The 22,800-nt window shown below is 26.8% G+C and overlaps 1 protein-coding gene across 1 annotated transcript; it reads right to left on the bottom strand.

Moving 5' to 3' along the window:
- Nucleotides 1-2,735: 2,735 nt before the first annotated feature.
- On the bottom strand, nucleotides 2,736-22,687 carry LOC122502623 (phosphoribosylformylglycinamidine synthase). Its single transcript, XM_043612775.1, has 20 exons — nucleotides 22,468-22,687; nucleotides 20,404-20,683; nucleotides 16,970-17,111; nucleotides 16,681-16,831; nucleotides 16,160-16,550; nucleotides 15,919-16,031; nucleotides 15,227-15,484; nucleotides 10,625-10,698; nucleotides 10,336-10,492; nucleotides 9,910-10,253; nucleotides 9,568-9,804; nucleotides 5,698-5,823; nucleotides 5,222-5,449; nucleotides 4,801-4,999; nucleotides 4,315-4,580; nucleotides 4,029-4,242; nucleotides 3,748-3,927; nucleotides 3,450-3,614; nucleotides 3,059-3,331; nucleotides 2,736-2,987 (listed from the first exon to the last, which is right to left on the bottom strand). Exons 2-20 carry the CDS (start codon nucleotides 20,670-20,672, stop codon nucleotides 2,815-2,817), a joined length of 3,960 nt encoding a protein of 1,319 aa, XP_043468710.1. The 5' UTR covers nucleotides 20,673-20,683; nucleotides 22,468-22,687; the 3' UTR covers nucleotides 2,736-2,814.
- Nucleotides 22,688-22,800: the final 113 nt, after the last annotated feature.

The raw sequence follows: 22,800 nt of genomic DNA, 5'->3' as shown, positions 1-22,800 counted from the left end.
TTACAGACTTTATGGAATAATGATTTTTTGGACGTCACCATTTTGATCTATCGGCAAGAAGACTTGAAGCAAATCAACAAGAAAAGAGAATATCCACCTTTTATGCATCGGTTAAATCCGTTTACAAATAAATACACTGTACTTAAGTTATCAGCTAAAAGCCAATGGTTTCCAAATAAGTTGGAGAATTTACATGGCTATCCATTAAGATTCCTCTTTTCCAATGGAAGTGGGATAGTCGCAACTAAATTTAATACTGCGAAGAAATTTACTGGAATTTTAGCACACGAAATGAACTTCAAACCCAAAATTTCTAAGGTGTCTTCATCTATATTGAAGAAAGAAATACTTTTACATCGGCAAAGAGCTGAAATGTTTGCAAACACATTTTTCTTAATTAACGGTGTAAATGTCGCTACGCTGCAATTGGGTTATTTAATTCAATCTGATGCAAAAGCTGTAATACCGAAAATTGCAAAATCTTCTAATGTCATTGTCTTTTCACAAGAGTTTCTATTCATGATTCTTGGAACTGTTAGTATGATGTGCGTACTTAAATTAACTGCAATTATGATGCGGTTCAGAGAAGGTACATGGACAACGTTGAACATCAGTCAAATCATAATGGGATTGTCTATTATTGAGGAACCAGTCAAAGTGGTGGAGAGAATGGTGTTTGGATCGTTTGTAGTTGCTTGCCTCGTCTATACAGGCTACTTTTTTTCCGTCATCTTGGACATTTCGTTGCAATCCCCACCAGAGATAACAACTCTCGCAGAACTCGCTGCATCGTCTTTGCAACCTGTAGTCAACAACTTTATTTTAAAAGATTCAATGGCTCGAAGTGTTAACCCTCATCTTATTAAATTATCACAAAATTCTATTGTACTTCCGGATAACAAATCAGAATTAGCGTGCCTTCAGTATTTGAATGATTATCAAAATGTGTCTTGCATTTGCCTTAATGCAATAGTGTATGTTAATCGTATACGGGAGTTAAGAGGGGAATTTAATGGAAAATTGTTGTTAGAATCGGTTGCTAGTATACATGAAGGATTCTTATTAAGACATTACTCGCCATTCACTGATCGCTTTAGGAAGATTGTTATAAGAGCAGGACAATACGGTTTCATATCAAAACTCTTTATAAGTGGTGAATTAGAGCATCAGATTTTAGAGCCACCTACAGAAATCGAGAAAGAAAAGTTATTGCTGATTTCTTTGTACGTACTGTCGATTGGATTTTCATTGTCTCTTCTTGCTTTTCTGTTTGAAATTTTTGCAAGTATTATTGATGAAAGCATTTTTAATTTTCTAAAAAGATTCGTCTGAAAAATGTTGGTTAAAAAACGTGCAGTTATTAAGTGCTTATTGCACCAGAAATAAGTATTGATTTTCAAGTAGCACGTAATATTATTATTATTATTATTATTATTATTATTATTATTATTATTATTATGCTAACACTGCAAAAATAGGTGTCTTTTTTGATATCTTAAAATAAGATGTAAGATGGAAAAATGTCATCTTACATCTTAGAATAAGATCCCGGTAAAAAAGCTTGCATATTAGAAAGTATTAAAAAAATGAATAACTTTCAATTTCTTTTTTGTCTTGAGTTTTAAATTCACAATAAGTGACCATAAATAACAGTTTTTTAATTTCCAATTAATATCACCAAATATTGACCTAATAGAAAGGAATTGAAAAGCAAAAAATTTTAAGTTAGGTATAGAAATAATGTTTTAAGACAAATTTTACATTATATGTGATTTACATAAAAATCAAACAGCACCGAGAATTTCTTGACACTTGTGTTTTTGAAATCAATTTATAAATTAATATACTCCGAAAATTGTATTTTATTCATGGTTTAAAAATAATATGTTATAGCAATTTTTGTTTCTATAGTGATGACAAAATCGATTTTTTACATTTTTGTTTCAAAGTTCAAGGCTTTTAGTTTCGTGATTATCATGTTAGATAAGTGTAGTAATTTTCTTAGAATACGCATAGATTAAAAGTGTTGTATTTAAATTTTTAATGCATTGAAAATATCTGCTTTTTTTTCCTTGAACAATATCGTCGGCTTGGTGAAAAATTGTACTATATCAAAAGTATACCATTTCAGTTTTGTTTGTTAAAAAACAGAATTGTCAAAAATAATGTTTTTGCTCTTTTTCAAGTTTGTTAAATAAGGATATGCATTTTTAAAAAGAAATTTCTTATGAGTGCTCTTCTCTATTTTATCAATATGTATATTTACTCAAACTTTCTAATGATTTAAAACAATTGTTTGTTAATCTTTATGAATTTTATAATGCAACTCTTCTATAGTCCTTCATCGGAATGATATATGCTTTATAACAAACTTTTGAAATGGTATTATTAAATATTAAATTAATTAAATTAATATTATTAATGTATAAATAATTTGCTTTTCAAATAGATATGTAAACCACGGAAGGACAGCATATAAGCTGTTACCTATAACTGCAACATGTTTAAAATATTAATCACATATTATTTATTTGATTTATTGTAAACTATATGAGTGTTAAATAAAAAATTCTAATCGTTTCATGACTGTTTCCTTACTTTCAGTAAATGGGTTTCAATGAATCGTTTTCAGATATATCTTTAACATATAATCACACGTTTTAGAATATTGAATTTCAAAAACGATTTTTAAATCACTCGGCAATGTTTAATAAGCGCGTTCGATATGAATATAATTTTTATTGTTAAACATGATATTTATTTTGTCAAAATTATGAAAATGCATTACATTGGCGTAAAAAATTACACAGTTGATTATTGGGATGTACACCATTCGTATGCATTAACAAATAGTTTATGCCACGGAGTATATTTACAATCCCAATCTGATGGAACCCATGGTAGCTGCCATGATAGGGTACATCTTTCTGGATGGGGCATCATTGCCAAATGTCTTCCATCAGGGGAACATGCAGCAGCAATTCCACCTAATCGCACAAATAAAAAATATATTTTAAACTTATAAAGACGTAATTTTTAAAAAGGTTTCAAAACTTACCAGTACTACCATTAGGATTTAAAGGATATCTTTCTGTGGGTTTTCCCTCTTCATCAACATATTTAATAGGTAGGCAAGAGTTCTTTTCAAGTTTATTTAAAATTCCATCATCTCGGAACGTAAATCTTCCTTCTCCATGAGCTACCCAAATTCCAAATTGTGTGTCCTCCATATCCTTCAGCATAATTGAAGTTGACTTTTCTATTTTTACGGTACTCCATCGACACTCAAATCTTTCAGATTTATTTTGATCAAGGAAAATTCCTGACTTACCTATCAAATTATGAATGAAATATATCGCTATGTAAATACTTAACGGGAAAAATGAAAAATTCCCTTCTTCCTTTAAATTCAGATTACAAAGAACAACAAAAATAAAATTATTTTCTACCTTCTTCGGATTCATCGATAAAACCTAACAAACACATTAGCTGGCAACCATTACAAACTCCAAAACTAAAAGTGTCTTCACGTTGCCTAAACACCTTCAACTGATCTTGTAGTTTTGAATTAAAGAGAAGACTTGCAGCCCACCCCTTTGCTGATCCTAAAACATCTGTAAATAAAAACAATTTTGTATGCTTCAAACTATTTACTTTTCAAGGGAGTTAAACTCATTTAAAAATCAAATTTTCAATTTTTATGGACTTGGAAGAATATGTCAATGTTTTTTCCAAACTTTTTATTACCTGCATAACTAAATCCACCTGGGAAGATAATTCCTCTAAAACTATCCAAAGTCACATTATTTTGTAAAAGATCTTGCATGGTAACATCCCAAACTTCAAAACCAGCCTGCAATAATGAAGCAGCCATTTCTCTATCACCATTTATTCCCTCCTCTCGTATTACAGCTACTCTGATTTTATCTAAATAAATACAATTTTCAATATTAACTTAATTTCACAGAAAAGATTTTATGAAAATGAATATAATTGAATTAATTCAAAAAGTATTAAAATTTTCTTACTTTCCATTGGATCCTCGAGATTAAATGTAAAATCAGGATTAAACGAAATTTTATATTCAGGAGCACGTCTGTTTTTCAATTCTGAAAATTCTTGCAATGCGCATTCCTCATTTGTCTGACGACATTCTAATTTATAACTAGTTTCCTCCCAAATTTGCATTAAATCATAAACTGTTTCATTCAGGACGGTTTGTCCATTAACGGCAATCGTAATCTAAAATGGTTTCAAAGAATAACTAAGAATATTCAATTCATTATGAGTTCATCAAAAAATTTTAATTTTAACCTTTGAATGTAGACCGTAATTGACAGATTCTCCAATCAAATAGGCATTAACGTCCAAATTCTTAAATGCCTCTAAAACATAATCAGTTTCATCTTTTTCGACTTCAAGAAGCCAACCTAATTCTTCTGAAAATAGTATTTCTATTGCTGATCCTAATTTATGAGTGATATTTATATTAACTCCGGAAATGCCAGCAAAACACATTTCTAAAATACAGGTAATCAAGCCTCCATCACTTAAATCGTGTCCAGATAAAACCTTGCGATCTGTAAATTTCGTTAAAACAATCTTGTAACTTTCTTATCAGATTTTTATTCATTTTGATATCGTTTTTTTGAAGATGTTCTATTTTTAATAAAATAATAACGATGTCAACCATTTAAATAATTTTCGTGGGCGTAAAAAAATTTAATTCAGTTTTACAGTAACAAACCCAAAAGTTTGATAATTTGAAATCTTTTGAAAAGATTCAAAAGTCCAGCATACCTTTTAATAAACTTTGAGTAACATTGAAAGCGTTTTTCAAGTCAGCAGCATTGTCAACATCTGGTGCTTCATTTCCAAGTTGCATAAAAACTTGTGCTAATGCAGATCCTCCAATGCGATTCTTACCATTTGATAAATCAACAAATATTATATTTCCCTTCTTCTTTAGTGACGGAAGTTTTAAATCGGGGGTGACAACCTGATCATTGAAAAAACACATTAAATCTAGTGGGGTACATGCAAACTTTTATTATAGATTTTTTTTTTATTGAATAATCAGACTCGAAATACTCTGAAACCTTCCTAATGAACAACTTAACAAATTGTGATAATAAACAGTTTACTGAATTAGAAACATCACATGTATTCGCAATCTAATGAATTCAGAGGGATGAGTTCAGAGAGATCAATTAGCCTTTACCTTTGTTATGTCGGGACAAGGAGCATAACTCGAAATAACAAGTGTTCCCGGTGCTTTAACAACTTCTTTTCCATTCCTTGCAGCCATACTTAAAGAATCCTTTCCACCATCAATGGCAATGCCTAATTCTTTCATTAATGTGCACATAGCCAAACAAGCGTCATACAAGGCTGCACCCTCGCCAGGCAGTTTTGCAGCCCACATCCAATTTCCACTGCATTTCACATCCTATAGGGAGAAATTTTATAATTGTAAACCAAATGATCTTTTGTTCTGAAATATTTTTCGAGTTTGAAGAAACATTGAGTATTTTAATTAGTTTCAAACATAAAATAAAAAGACAAGAATGAACGTAATGTAACTAAAATTATAAATTATATGATAATTAAGGTCATGTTATTCAGTGGGGCGAAGGTTCCATATGGGAGCACACGACCACTGAATAACACATCCTTGATGATATTAATTCAAATTACTTTTAAATCCGAAATTGGTGCGAATACTAAATTTGTAAGTGATTCTGCTACAGACATTCTTGCACCTGCAGCTGGATTTACTAAACCTTTTATAGGTTGCTCTCCAATGGCTGATGCTACGCCAACCTGAAATTGAAAATGTTTCACCATACAGATTGATATTAAGAATCAAAACTACTCTTAAGTTCCTATCCCGCCCTAACAATTTAAAAACTACGGTAAGGGGCCGTACACATAATACGTCACGCGATTTTTGACCATTTTTAACCCCTCCCTCCCCCTATGTCACACTTCGTCACAAATCTTGAACCCCCCCCCCCTCCCCCTACGTCACGTCACACACGTAAATTTCACTGTAAATTTTATACATTGGACATTATATATTATATCCTATACACTCTAAATTATTGAATCAGTTAAAAATAACTGATTTAAAAGCAAAAAATCAGACACTAATTCAAATAGTAATATTTTTTCTGACAATTAGTTAAAAATAATTGATGTTTCAATACAATTTTTTTTTATTAATTCAAATTAGTCACGTTTAACTACCTACATAGCACCGAAACTGTTCTAACAATTTATTAAAGATTTACTCGCAAGCTTCGAAATATTTAAATGCAAAGTTTAGTGAAGATTGTGTAAAGATTTAAATATCCCACTTCAATAAGTGTTTAGTGCGAAACTTTCCTGAAAATTTAACTTAAATTTTCAGGAAAATTTTCACGAAAGTATAATAGTCGAAAATGTAATTCAAATGTTCAGTAAACTTTCAAGCTATATTTTTAAGAAAATTTGACGATAGACATTTATTGGAGTGAGAAATTTAAATCTTTAGGGTCAATTAGGGTAAATGTAAACGGAATATGTATCTTTTTTTGTTAGGTAAAACGGACGAATTTCTTTTGCATGAACTTGTTGCTAGTGTTACCTAGAAAAATTTTATGAGGTACAAAAAAATATTGATGCACCTGAATCGCCTAAAACTGACTGTTTACATTCACCCCGAGATTTTGAAATTTTCCTAAAATTCGGGGTAAATGTAAACACCACTGTAGTTAAGCGAGGTTTAAGAAACAAGTTATTTCAAGTATACTACTGTTTTAAGGGATGGAAAAACTGGAAAAAAATTCTTCGTAGATGTATAGTAAATCAACCAGTTGACTGATAATGTATCATATAAATAAACAATCAACCATTACAAAATTAGTAATGTAAAAACTTGAATAACTTGAACAAATTTTAATAGATTTTCATTCAACTTGGTAAAAAGAAGTTTTCAAGGTTGCTGAATAAGAATCTGAAATCGAATTTTTAAATTTCAAAATGGTGGATCCAATATGGCGGATGAACTTAAAAATAATATTTTTAAAAATTGATCAAATTTGCTTGAATCTGGCTACTCGGGGGTTTTTGAGGTCGCTGAATACGAATTTGAAGTCAAATTTTAAATTTTCAAAATGGCGAATGAACCTAAAAATATTTTTAAAAATTGATCAAATTTTTTTTTTTTTTTTTAAATTTTTTTTTTCAAAGAGGACCTAATTTCCTTTTCTATGTAATATTTACATTGCCAAATTAATGAAATTATGAAATAGAAGCAAATTTATTCAATTATTTTCTTTTAAAATGTAGTTAAAGTTCTGTTTACATTTACCCCGAGTTTTCGAATTCTCGGGGTAAATGTAAACACTTAATTATTTATTAACTAAATTGACGAAAATCAAAAATCAAAGTCAATTTTTGTTAGGGCATTAATAAGGAAGAATGACATATTTTTGTTTGATTTTTAAATTTATTTTTATGAAAATGCGAGACAAAATACTGAAACAGTAAAATTTTGATTTTCAATCATTTTTGCATTAAAAAATAACTTACACTATGGCATTGCCAATTGTCAAAATAAAATATTGGCAATACTCAGAACATCTTGTAGGTGAGCTGAGGTAAAAATATTGACGTCGTACTTATTTTTAAATTTGTAAATTTAGCTGAAACATCTACTGTTTACATTTACCCCCAATTGACCTTACACAATTTTAAAATAAACTTTGCAAGTAAATTTTTCGAATTATGCAAGCAAATCTTTAATATACAATATTTAGAAAAATTTCGGTGTTTTGTGGATAATTTTTCAGTTATTTTTAACTGATTCAGAAGCAAAAAGTCAGTCACTGCTGATTGTCAGTAAAAACCATGATTTTTAACTGATTCAAATTAAGAGAATATATTATTTATCATATTATAAATAATATACCAATAGATGTTAAACAGGTACGTGATAGATATTAAATAGTTTACAGCATTTTTAACTTGTTTTATATAGAAAAAGTGACATTGTCACATATAATTTCTTATAATCTTTGAATTTAAAAGATTGTGACGTAACACATGAGTTCACCCCCCCTCCCTCCCCCATGTCACACTTAGTCACAATTCTTAGACCCCCTCCCTCCCCCTAGCCGCGTGACGTATTATGTGTACGGCCCCTAAGTGACATTGTCAATCTACAACTTTTGAAGATATGATCATTATGTTACGTCACCGTAACCTATTTTCAATAATAATATGTAGAATAATAATTAATAATAATCTTAATAATTAATAATAATAATAATCATGATAATTAATAATAACAATAATAATTAATAATAATAGTAATAATCATAATAAAAGTTGATAACAAAAATTGTTATTTACATATTATTATAAATAATAACTATAAATATTAATAATAAACAATAATAATCAATAATAAATTGTAATAATAAATATTAGCAAATAATAACAAAATGTAATAAATAGTTAAATATAACAATTTTAACAACAAACTTTAAGAAATAATAATAAACAATAATAAATTGTAATAATAAACATAAACAATAATAAATTGTAATAATAAATATTAACCCCTTCGCTGTTAAGAGAAAAATCTATAAAGTGGGTCCAAAATGTTAAGAAATTTTTTGGCAACCAAAATTTGTGAGATTTAGTACACTTAAGTTTTGGGGGTCGCTGATGACGAATCTGAAGTCAGATTTTCAAAATTCAAAATGGCGGATCCAAAATGGCGGACGTATTTTTTTGAATTCATCGGATTCGCTTGAAACTTGTTACTCGGGGGTTTTCGAGGTCACTGAGTCCGAATATAAAGTTAGATTTTCAAAATTCAAAATGTCGGACGAATTTTTTTGAATTCATCGGATTCACTTGAAACTTGTTACTCGGGGGTTTTTAGGGTCGCTGATAACGAATCTGAAGTTCATTTTTAAAAATTCAAAATGGCGGATCCAATATGTCGAACATATATTTTTTAATTTCTCGGATTAGCTTGAAACTCGTTACTGTAACTAACACGCGTAATAAATAAACGAAAGGTAAACACTTAGAAGTCGGATTAATACCTATTGTTTCTCGAATCAATTTGAATAAATTAAATCCAATGAATATTATAAATGTAGGAGTGTCCAAAATTTTAATAAGACGAATATACGATAATAAGACGATTTTATTTGACTAGTCCCATTATACCTCAACGACCAGGATCACCCATTGTTCAAGGTAGAAACCACTTATAGACTCATATTAGAAAACACGTGTTCATCTCTTATTTTTCATCAATTTTCTTATTTCAAAATATTTATATCTGTTCAACTAAAATATTTTCTTGTTTTTACCAAACCCCGTCCCTATTTTAATTAATATTAAAATAAAATCGGGAAAACACTAGGGATATAATAATTAGGATCGTAACAATTAATATAATAAAACCTTTTCATGTGATGAGAATGTAAAAATACTCTAATTTCGATTAAATTAAAATTTAGGAATTTAATACGAGAATGAAATATTTAACTGTCTTAAACTCACCAGAGAAAAATGTGATAAAGCTGTCACTGCGACATCAGCAAGAGGAGTGTGCAAAGGACCAACGCATTGTTGTTGAGCAACTAATCCTGTCACGCAACGATCGACTTTATTTGTTAAATACCGTTTACTTGCCACCGAAGGTAATCTTAAAACTCTATCTAAAGCGGCTTTTACACTTAGATCTTGAGGCAGTAAGCAAGGTGTAAGTTTCTGCTCCCTTCTTTCAAGATTAAATGTCTGTAATTCATGTTATATTAATATTTTTAGAATCAATAACAACTGAATACCTAACAGTAAAGAATGTAAAAATTTAATGTTCTCAGACAATAAAGATTAATTTACCTTTCTTGGCATTTTACCAAGGACTAATTCAAGATCAAGATCGACGGGATGTTGAACATTTTTAAAAGAACCACTCAAGTATTTACTCTCATCACAATCTTTCTCTTCAGACAAAATAATTCTTCCATTCCCAGTTACAGTACCAACAAAATTTATTGGACATTTCTCCCTTTCTGCTATTTGCTTCAACAATTTTGCATCTTCAGACTTGCATAGTATAGCATCATTTTCTTGATATTCCGCACCCCAAAGCTCTAGTGTCGATAGACTAGGATCACCCAAATCAAAGTTCTTAGTGAATATAACAGCACCAGCAGGTTCGACAATTTCCTTTAAAACATTAGCTGGAATTGAAATAATTATATAAATATCCCAAATACGTTAATTACAACCAAATGACTGATGAACATAACAAAGAAAACTCACCATTCCCACCAGCGCCTTGATCGTGAATACTTAAGATTGGATTTTTTTCTCCAATTTCAACACAAGCGCGTATAACACGATTAAGTTTCTGTTCCATTTCAGCATCGCCTCGTTGTACTGCTCCAAAGTCCAAATCGGACTCATTGTCACCTTGTACCTAAATTAAAGGATTCTTATTTTTTTCTCATTTGTGCTATTTTCGAAATTCTCGATTCAATTAAATATATATAAAAATGAAAAAAAATTGGGAAGAATTTGGTAGAATTTAATTGTTTGTGGGAATATTTACCTCAACAGAACTTGCAGAACCACCGCCTACTCCAATTCTATATACGGGACCCCCAATTTTCACAACTTTCATACCTTTAGGTGAAAATTAATAAATTATTTAAATAAAGTAAGTAGTAATAAATTAAATTTATATTTAAATTTATATATTTACCCAAATTAGTGTATATTTGAGGGCATTAATGCCTCACATCGGCAAAAGCACAAAATAACATGTCTCTCTCACACTTTGTACAAACTATTTCTATTCATGATAATTTAATGCAAAATCTATAACGTCAGGGCTCGAACCAGTGAAAGTATTTAAAAATATTTTAAAATACGGACATTACGGACCAAAAATGAAAAATTATGGACCATTTACGGACCAAAAAAAAAAATTTTACCAGTCCGAGTAAAATAAGAGAACATTTTACTTAAAACTATAAATTAAAATTTTCATAATTCTATAAAACATGAAGATATCGATAACTCCGAGTTCGGAGTGATTCGACTCGAAGTGATCGATGTCTTCATGTTTTATAATAATTCATGATGACCGAGTGATAAAATCATTATCAAATTCAATTATTATTTTCAAGAATTTTCAACTAAAATTCTTTTTTAAATCTTTTATCTATATTATAGTTTTTAATAATTTTCGAAAAAGTTCTTTGACAATTTTCAAATTCATTTCTTTACAATATTCAATTTTACTAAATTTCAATTATTCGTAAATTCTTCAATTCAAAATATATTAGAATTATATTTAAATACAAAAAAAAACAATATATTGAATAATTCATTACTTCTTAAAAATAAATTCTCATATAAAGAATTTTATCAACAAATTTTTAAACAATTGAATTCTTTTGACGAATTTTAATAAATTCGTCAAAAATATAAATAAATAAATTAATAAATAAATAATAAATAAAAATAAATAAATTATAAATTATAAATTATATTATTATAAATTCTTAATTATTTAAGAATAATGACAATTTTTCGAGGAATTCGATTAAAATTGTGTTTGCAAATAATTAAATTTCTGCGAAAATTTTATTATTTATGAAAATATATTGAATTCCAAAAAAGAATTTTATTATTTACGAAAATAATTGAATTTCGGTAGAAATTTTATGATTTATGAAAATAATTGAATGATTGAGAAGAAATTTATAAAAAAAAATTGTAAATAATGAAATTCATGTAAAATTTTTATTATTTTTTTGAAAATAATTATAATGTTTGTGTAGAATGTTCTTAAATTGTTTTTTAAATAATTGAATTCTTTTGGAGAATTTTCTTAAAATAGTAGATATTGAATATAATTAAATTTAGAAAAATTTTTGCAAATAATTGAAATTTTGCCAAGAATTTTATTAAAATTTTTTCGAAAATAATTAAATTTCGGAGAAGAATTTAATTACTTCTAAAGATAATTTAAATTTTGACAAGAATTTTATTTTAAATTTTTGAAAACAATTGAATTTTCGCGAAGAATTTTATTATTTGACAAGATAATAATTGAAATTTCGACGAGAGCATTTAAAAAAAATGAATTCTACAGAATTAGTAGTTGAAAAATATGAAAAATTCAGATTTTCCAAGATTTTAATTTGAAATCTTTTCAAAATTCAATTTTTTTCTAAAAATTCATGCTTCAATGCTTTTAATATTCAATTATTATCAAAAATTTTTAAAAAAAATTAATTTTTTAAATCAGTTTTGATTTTAGAAAATTCTACGAGAATTCAATTATTTAAATATAAGAATAAAAAATTTATTGAATAATTCATTACTTCTTAGGGAACGTTCATAAACTACGTAAACCAATTTTTTGGAAATTTTAACCCCCCCCCCCCCCCTCCTCCTCCCCTAGACGTGCTACGTAGTTTATGAACGTTCCCTTAAAAATAAATTCTCACAAAGAATTTTATCAACAAATTTTTAAATAATTGAATTCTTTTGATGAATGTTAATAAAATTTTTTTTAATAATTACATTTATTTTTCGAGGAATTCGAATAAAAATTGTATTAAAAATAATCAAAATTCTGACATAAATTTTATTATTTATAAAAATAATTGAAGTCCTAAAAAGAATTTTTATTATTTATGAAAATAATTGAATTATGGCTAAGAAATTTATATAAAATTTGTAAATAATTGAATTTCTGTGAAATTTTTATTATTTTGTGAAAATAAAGTAGAATGTAGAATTTTATTAAATTTTGTAGAATTTTATTAAATTTTGTAGAATTTTATTAAATTGTTTTTTAAATAATTGAATTCTTTTGGAAAATTTTTATAAGAATTTTTTAGAATTTTATTTTTTATTAAAATCATGGAATTGAGGAAAATTGAACCGCTTAATGTATAAGAACCAGACGCAGCCCATTTAATTTCAAATAGTCTATGTCTGATTCTTGCATCAAGGGGTTCAATTGAGCTCCCGCGTCCAATAACTCGATCTGCGCTTGAACTGAAAAATTCAAGCCAGTCAAGCCGGCAGAAAATGGAAAAAAATAAAAGTCGGAATTTTTAATTTTAAAACATACTACCGTATAGAGCATAAAAATGCCCAACTTTTTTGTCTTTGAAATTTTTCTGTAGAACTTTTATTTTTAATAATAATGGACAAAAACTGAATTTTTTTTATTCTTCAATTTCATTGAATTTCAAAACATAAATCGACTTTTCTCAAACAAATCTTAATGAAATTAATTAAAAATTGATATACTTACTTATCAGGGTCTACCGAAGACAATGAAATGATTGAAACATTAAAAAATGTTTATTGCAAAATTATTTGTTAATATAAATACAGACCTGTCGGTAAATACGTTTTCTCAACTTTGACGAGAAAAAGTGTGCGGTGAACTTTCGAGTTGACACAACTTCCAGTGAGACATTTGTTTATTAACATGTGAAGAAGTTTTTTGGAAATTTTTATTTAAATCGGATGAAAAATAAAGGAGATACATAATGTTTAAAAAAATATGCGTCGTGCGGTGTTTTGACATTTCGACGCAAGAGGAGAAAACTATTGGAAACTATTGCTATTTTCTGTTGATTTATTTAAAAATAAGTTTATTCATGTATTATATTTAAAATAAAAACAATTCTATACATTTATAATATGATAGGCAGTGAAAGATTTATTTAGATTTACAACGACAGGAAGAAAAATAGGAAAAAGTTAAACAAATGCGCGATGCATAAAATTACCACCAGAGGGCAGCACCTAATGGGCATATCTAATTCTCATATTTTACTTCCTAACGTCGTGTATTATATTGGATTTTCAATTTCTTGTGTACAAATGAAAAAGCAAATTTTCAGGATAACTGGTTTTTTTCTATTTTGCAATAACTGTCCAAATTAGGAGAAAAATCCTTTTGAAATTACGTTTACGTTCAAGCAGCCATTTTTAAAAGGCGACCACTGTTAGTTTCCAATAGTTTTCTCCTCTTGCGTCGAAATGTCAAAACACCGCACGACGCATATTTTTTTAAACATTATGTATCTCCTTTATTTTTCATCCGATTTAAATAAAAATTTCCAAAAAACTTCTTCACATGTTAATAAACAAATGTCTCACTGGAAGTTGTGTCAACTCGAAAGTTCACCGCACACTTTTTCTCGTCAAAGTTGAGAAAACGTATTTATTGACAGGTCTGTATTTATATTAACAAATAATTTTGCAATAAACTTTTTTTAATGTTTCAATCACTTCATCGTCTTCGGTAGACCCTGATAAGTAAGTTTATCAATTTTTAATTAATTTCATTAAGATTTGTTTGAGAAAAGTCGATTTATGTTTTGAAATTCAATGAAATTGAAGAATAAAAAAAATTCAGTTTTTGTCCATTATTATTAAAAATAAAAGTTCTACAGAAAAATTTCAAAGACAAAAAAGTTGGGCATTTTTATGCTCTATACGGTAGTATGTTTTAAAATTAAAAATTCCGACTTTTATTTTTTTCCATTTTCTGCCGGCTTGACTGGCTTGAATTTTTCAGTTCAAGCGCAGATCGAGTTATTGGACGCGGGAGCTCAATTTTTGAAAATAATTGAAATTTTAAAACGAATTTTATTTCAATTTTTGAAAATAATTGAATTTCGGAGATAAGAATTTAATTATTTCTATAAAGATAATTGAAATTTTAACAAGAATTTAAAAAAAAATTTTTGAACATAATTGAATTTTTGCGAAGAATTTTATTACTTTTTGAAAATAATCGAATTTCTACAATCAATTGTAATTAAAAAAAAAAAAAAAATTAAAATTAATTAATAAATTAAATTTAAAAAAAAATTAAATTAGATTAATTAATAAAATATTATTATTATTATTATTTAATTAATAAAATATTATTATTATTATTATTTAATTAATTAATTTTTGATTTAATTAATTAATTAATTAATTAAAATTATCTTAATTATATCGTGCAATTTATGGACTTTACGGATCTAGTTCGAGCCTTGGTAACGGAATTCTAATTATTATCTGGATGCTTTGAAGATGAACATGAAATGTGAAAAAATTCATATGCCTCTTCTGAGAGGGAAGGCATTAATGCTCTCTGGAGTTCAGTTGCAAGTATAATAATAACCTTTTTCAGGTGATAATTTTTTAGTCATATTGGAGTCCATGCTTCCCATTCCACCACTGAACATAATTGGTTTAATCCATTCGCGTCTTTCTCCTCCAACATTTTTCATTCCGAATGTTCTTGCAAATCCAGAAATAACAGGCTCTCCAAATTTGTTTCCATAATCAGAAGCACCATTACTGGCTTCCACAATGATTTCAACGGGGGAAGCAAGATTGCTGGGGTAGGAATCGCATTCCTCCCATGGTAACTCGTATTCTTTATTAAATTAATTTTTTTTAAAATATGATTTTATTAAATTAAATATTATTTTAGATCCACATTTAAACAACCTTTATATTAAGAGGCTATCAAAAATAAAAAGTTTCTTTCCATCGTAATAAGTAAAGATCCGCAATGACCAGTAATAAACCCTCAAACTTTAGATTGATCACATCTTGTAACGTTACAAGCCGTATGGTTTTTTTTTATTTTAATAAAATTAAGTATTAATAATTAATGTCCACGATTATTATTATAAGACGAATTGGGGTCTTCAATCAAAATCATTTTTTGAATCGCGGGGTCTAATTGAATTTTGGCGGATTGTTTACCTGGGTTCCGTGATGCATCTCCAAGATGCCATCTTGGAAACTTTTCTGAAATTTTAAATTAAAACACACAGTAATAACAAGGATGTATAAAAATTATACCTGGAATATGTAAGTTTCCAACAGAGTATCCAGCAGTGCCTGCAATGAAATTACCACCTCGACCTATTCCCTGAATGTCTCTTAATCGACCACCTGTACCAGTCGTAGCTCCACTATAATAAATTTAATTCAAATATAATAATAAATTCAAATAGATGATAGTTTAATAAAAAATTATATCACATGAGAATTGACCCCATATGTTTGGTAAACAGAGTTCCTTAGAAGAGTAAAGTTATACCTGAATGGCGCAACTCCAGTTGGAAAATTATGTGTTTCTGCTGTGAAAATAAGATGTTGCTTTAATTTTTTTAAAAAGAAACTACTCGGCACATCTGTTTTTTCAGGACACAGGGTAATAATGTCGTATCCTTCAATAGCACTACTATTGTCACTGAATTTAATGACATTGTTAGAATTTGACGTATTTTGCGTTTCAATTATCATATCCAAAAGACTTTCATTTTTCTCTTCTCCATCGATAATCAATTGTCCTTTAAAGAACCAATGACGACTATGTTCACTGTTTGATTGAGCCAAGTCGAAACATTCCACACTTGTGGGATTTCTTTTCAGCTTTGATTGAAACAGTTCAGTGTAAAAATCCAAATCCCAGTTGTCAAATGCCAAACCTAATAAAATATAACTTTTACTTTTCATAAAGAAGATCCAAGTTCTACATTTAAATTTTCTAGAAGTTTGCATATAATCACTAGTAGGAAAAATAAAGTTTATTTCTAAAAAAAAAAAGAATAGTTCTACCTAATTTTGTATTGACATCTTCTAAGGCACTGCGACCATGCTTTAATACATCAACTTCGAACCACTTTCCAGGACGAAAACCATGATCGAAAGTTTCTATTGGTTTCAAATAACGACATTCCGTCATTTGATCATGTAAAGCATCTACAATCTGCATTAAAAAATAGTATTTTTATTGGTGCTTTTTTGAAAAACTTTCTTTTCGTTTTACAAACTGGTGTTCCCATTTGACTCCCTATTAAATTAGCCAAATTTCATAAGGAACAAATTTTTGATTAAAAAAAATTACCTTTTGTTCTATTAACGGATCTACAGCTTTTCGACAGTTTATTAAATATCTCGTGGAAATTTCAATTCTTGTTACTGTCAGTAAATGAACAGATTTACAAATTGAAACAGCATTGCTCGAGAAAGGTGTCGAAAAATTTAATCTAAAATATAAATTTTATTTAAATTTATAGTAAATATAATGAACATTTAGAAAAAATCATTTTTTCAGAAAGTCTAATGTCTGTTTTTAAAAATTCAAAATGGCGGATCCAATATGTCGGAATAAAAATCTTAAACCAAGTTCGTTCCAAAAATGTTTTTAAAATATGTTATTTTTGAATGAACGAAATTTTACTTTAAATCAAACACCAAGTCAATGATTTGTCAAAATTCGATGAATTTTGCTTCACCAGGGACAATGGTTATTACTAACTAACAAACTTACTAACTAACGAGCAAACGAATTAACTTTCTAACTTACTAAGTAAGTAGCTTACTAACATTCTATCTAACTAACTTTTAAACTAACTTATAAACTTAATTACCAATTAACTAACTTAATAACTAATTAACTGACTAACTAACTAACTTATTAAATTGCTAACTTAGTTACTAACTAACTTACTTACTAACTTACTTACTAACTAACTTAATCACTAATTACCTAACGTAATTACTAATTTACTAACTAGCTAACTAACTGACTAACGAACTAACTTATTAAATTACTAACTTCGTTACCAACTAATTTACTAACTAACTAACTGACTAACGAACTAATTTATTAAATTACTAACTTAGTTACCAACAAACTTACTAACTAACTTAATAACTAACTAACTGACTAACTTATTAACTTATTAAATTGCTAACTTAGTTACTAACTAACTTACTAACTTAGTTACTAACTAACTTACTTAGTTACTAACTAACTTACTAACTTAGTTACTTACTAACTTACTAACTTACTTACTTACTAACTTACTTACTTACTAACTTACTTACCTACTAACTTAATCACTAATTAACTAACTAAAGTAATTACTTACTTACTAACTAACAGACTAACGAACTAATTTATTAAATTACTAACTTAGATACCAACTAACTTACTAACTAACTTAATAACTTACTAACTGACTAACTTATTAACTTATTAAATTGCTAACTTAGTTACTAACTAACTTACTAACTTAGTTACTAACTAACTTACTAACTTAGTTACTTACTAACTTACTAACTTACTTACTTACTAACTTAATCACTAATTAACTAACTAACGTAATTACTTACTTACTAACTAACTGACTAACGAACTAACTTTTTAAATTACTAACTTAGTTACCAACTAACTTACTAACTTAGTTACCAACTAACTTACTAACTAACGTATTAACTAACTTACTAACTTACTAATTGAGTAACTAATTGACATATTAAATTACTAACTAACTTACTAACTAACTTTTTAACTAACTTACAAACTTAATTACTAATAACTTAATTAACTTACTAACTAACTTACTAACTTACTAACAGACTAACTAACTAACTTAATAAGGTAGTAAGGAACAAAGTTAGTTAGTTAGTTAGTTAGTTAGTTAGTTAGTTTGTAACTAAGTTAAGTAAGTTGGTTAGTAAGTTTGTAAGTTAGTTAGTTAGTAACTAAGTTAAGTTTGTTACTAACTCGGACTGATCGATTTCTTCATGCTTTATAATCATTTAAGATGACCAAGTGATAAAATCATCAATTCAATTATTATTTTCAAGCGTTTTTAACTAAAATTCTTCTTAAAATCGATTATTTTTAATAATTTTCGAAAAAGTTCTTTGACAATTATCAAATTCATTTGTTTACAATATTCAATTTTACGAAATTTTAATTATTCGTAAATTCTTTAATTAAATATATTAGAAAATAAAAATTCAAATAATATAAAAAAATCTGCAATTAAACTTTCTCAAAAAAAAAAAATAATAATTCCACAGAATTGTTACTTATAAATATAAAAAATTCAAATTTTCAAAGATTTTAATCTGAAACCTTTTAAAAATTCAATTATTTCTAAAAATTCACGCTATAATGCTTTTGATATTCAATTATAATCTAACATCCGAGCCCTCAATTGCATATTTCTTAAAATTGAATTTTCAACAAGAATTTGATAATTATATTTTTTAACAATTGAATTCATTTGACGAATTTTAATAAAACTTTTAAGAATAATTATAATTTTCCGAGGAATTCGATTAAAATTGTATTAAAAATAATTTAAATTCTGCAATGAGTTTTATTATATATCAAATAATTGAATTCCTAATAAGAATTTTATTATTTACCAAAACAATTGAATCCCTGTAAAAATTTTATTATTTACGAAAATAAATTGAATGATTGCGAAGAAATTTATAAAAAAATTTGTAATTTAACGAAATTCCTGTGAAATATTTATTATTTTTTTTAAATAATTAAAGGTTTGTGTAGACTTTTATTAAATTGTTTTTTAAACAATTAAATTCTTTTAAAAAATTTTATTAGAATAGTAGATGCCTATTAAAAATCATTGAATTAAGGAAAATTTTTGAAAATAATTGAAATTTTTACAAGAAATTTTAAAAAAATTTGTTTCTACAGAATTGTTAGTTGAAAAGTATGAAAAATTCAGATTTTTCAAGATTTTATTTTAAAACCTTTTAAAAATTCATACTTCAATGCTTTTAATATTTAATTGTTATCTAAAATTTCAAAAAAAATTTATTTTCAAATCAGTTTTGATTAGAAAATTCTACGCGAATTCAATTATTTGAATACAAAAATAAATAATTTATTTAATTTATTTATTCTTATAAAGAATTTAATCAACAAATTTTTAAATAATTTAATTCTTTTGATGAATGTTAATAACATTTTTTCGAATAATGACATTTTTCGAGGAATTCGAATATTATTGTATTAAAAATAATCAAAATTCTGGCAGAAATTTTATTATTTATGAAAATAATTGAATTATGGCTAAGAAATTTATATAAAATTTGTAGATAATTCAATTTCTGTATGATATTTTTATTATTTTCTAAAAATAATTAATGGTTTGTGTATAATTATTAAAAAAATTTTTTAAATAATTGAATTCTTTTGGAAAATTTATTTATCCAAATTATATCGTACAATTTACGGACTTTACGGACCTTTTTTTAAAAAAAAACGGATCCCTGATTAGTTAGTAAGTTAATAATAGTTAGTTGGTAACTAAGTGAATTAGTTTGTTAGTTAATTAGTTAGTAATCGTTGACTTTGTTTTTCATTTGAAATAAAATTTCAGTCATAGTAAAAATAACACAAAAATAAATTATTTTAATCCTCTTTGGTGTTAATTTAATCTGCAACGCTTTTTAATACCTCACAATTTACTGTATCTAATAATTAAACATTTTATAGTTTATAATATTTACCTTGGTCCAATTTCAATTAGGATACTTTCTTCGCAGCTCTTCGAGTCAAAGACACTTGTTTCACTCAACTGTTCCTTTTCGATAGGTGAACTCAAAATCCATTTTAGAAGATTAATTTCTTCATTGTTAAGAGCTTCTTTTGATTCAATGTAATAACAAAATTCAGTTTCCAAATTTTCAACATCATTCAATATATTATTAACTGACTTTATTTTTTTTATATAGTGACCGCATTTTAAACCTGGTGATTTATACAACTTCAAAATCATAATTGTACTTTCTGAAAATGAAAGGATCAAATTTTTATTTTTTTTCAATTAAATACTATTTTTTCTATATGTTTGTTTTAAATAGGAATGTTGTAGAGGATTTTTATTGACAAGAGCTTAATTTTATGAGACTTGATTTTCAAAGGCAAAAATGAGACTAAAAGCTTTTTGTAGCATGGTGTTGATAAGAAATGACTATTGGGCAATAGGATTTAATTGACACAACATAGGTCAAGATTGTATTGACCTGTTGATTACTATCAATTACCAACAATAATTATACTTCACTGAATCATAATCTCTTGAAAAAAATGAACATTATCAAAAAAAGTTTTTGAAATTCGTGAATAATAAATGCAAAACAAATATCAACAGACCAAAATACGTAAAGAGTATATTTACAAAGTGTATAATGTATTTCGAAATTGATTTTTTTCTTCAAAGTTATTATTTATGCAATTTATTAAGTTATTTATGTGAAATGAAATGTTTTGCCTTGGGGGGTAAAACACTGTGTGCCATACTGATAATTTTTAATATCCATTTTTCATTTTATTTTAACAGTTTTCACAAAATATTTCTACCATCCCTACAAACTTTAATATAAAATTATTATTAATTGTTGTTTTAAAATAATCAATTAAAATATTTAACTCTTCTAAATAAACAGAATTTTACAATAATAATAATATTATTATTATTATTATTATATGAAAATGAGAATTTGGTATATAAAATAAAATATTTTATATATACAGGGATCATAGTTTTTTTTTCTTTAAAATATATATATAGATGAAAAGGTGAATTATTTTTGGAAAATAGATAATAAAAAAAAAATATTACGTAAAAGAATAAATAAAAATAGAATATTACAAATAATGATTTGCAATGTAACAAGATAATAATAATATTAAAATTTATTTAATTTTCATAATTTGTTGTTCTTCTAAAAATAGAAGTTTATGAAAACTTAAAATAGTTTATGAAAAATTGCATTTGTTAACTAAAAACATAGTTTTTTAAAGTTCAATATGGTGGATCCAATATGGCGGACGGCTTTTTAGAATTTGATCCGATTAGTTTCAAACTTAACCTACAGATTCGTAATCTACGGCAAAAATCCTATAAAAATCACCATCGTTTTCTCTTGTAGCAAAAAAAAAAAAAATTTTGACCAGTGCTCTTCAGAGTTATTAAATAATTAAAAAAAGTGCCAAATATGCCATATGTGGTCACGGTGGTCACTTTGATTTTTCGCAAAAATGAATAAAACCGTTAGAAGGAAACTATAGTTCTGTCCCTTTCTATCTTACGTTTCGCGAACTTGTACATTGTGCATGGACTCAAAGCAGAAAATAATGAGAGTGAAAGAAACAATAATATACTACCATCTCTCTCAAACTTGCAGTTTTTGACTTTGCATTCTGCACTTTGCACTATTTATATACCTTCGATACTTTCTATGTCACGTGACTCGTACTTAAGTTTGTAACAATAATTTAATATTTTTTGTGGTGAAAAATTAAATATCACCGTATAATTTTTTTAATATTATTAAATAGTTATTATAAAAAAAAATTTTTAACTTAATTATTAATTTACAGGTTATGGGAATGCAACGATTATTATATTCTTTAAATGATGTTAAACCTAAAATGTTAATTTTAATTTCGAATAAAAAATTTAATTATAATTAAACATAATTTAATTATTCCTGGTATATACATTTTAAGTTATTTTTTTTTTAAATAAAAATATAAAAAAAAAATTGAAGTGATTGGTGAACACTCACGTGTGCCGATAGGCTCCTATTTTGTAAACTTTTCTTCCAAGATGAATTAAATTAACACTAAATTTTGATGTAATAAAAATATATAATTTTATGAAAACAATTTATTATCAAAACAGTATAGGATTTTGTAAAGATTCAACAGAAGATTTGTACAGAAAATATTTTATTACATCACAAACTTTATTTACTTATTTCAAACTATTGTCCATTTAAACACTTGTTGATCTATAAACTATTTTATTTGGGTTTTGAAACTTGAGCAGAAAGGAGAACTCCCGAAAAAGAAGTTAAAATGTTTCTTGTATTAACCGTCGAACAAGAACGCTGTAATCT

This window comes from Leptopilina heterotoma, unplaced genomic scaffold (assembly GCF_015476425.1).
Source record: "Leptopilina heterotoma isolate Lh14 unplaced genomic scaffold, ASM1547642v1 Lhet_235, whole genome shotgun sequence".
Taxonomy (NCBI): Eukaryota; Metazoa; Arthropoda; class Insecta; order Hymenoptera; family Figitidae; genus Leptopilina; species Leptopilina heterotoma.
Note: the sequence above shows the minus strand (reverse complement) of the source record. Positions and strands in the feature narration are given on the sequence as shown.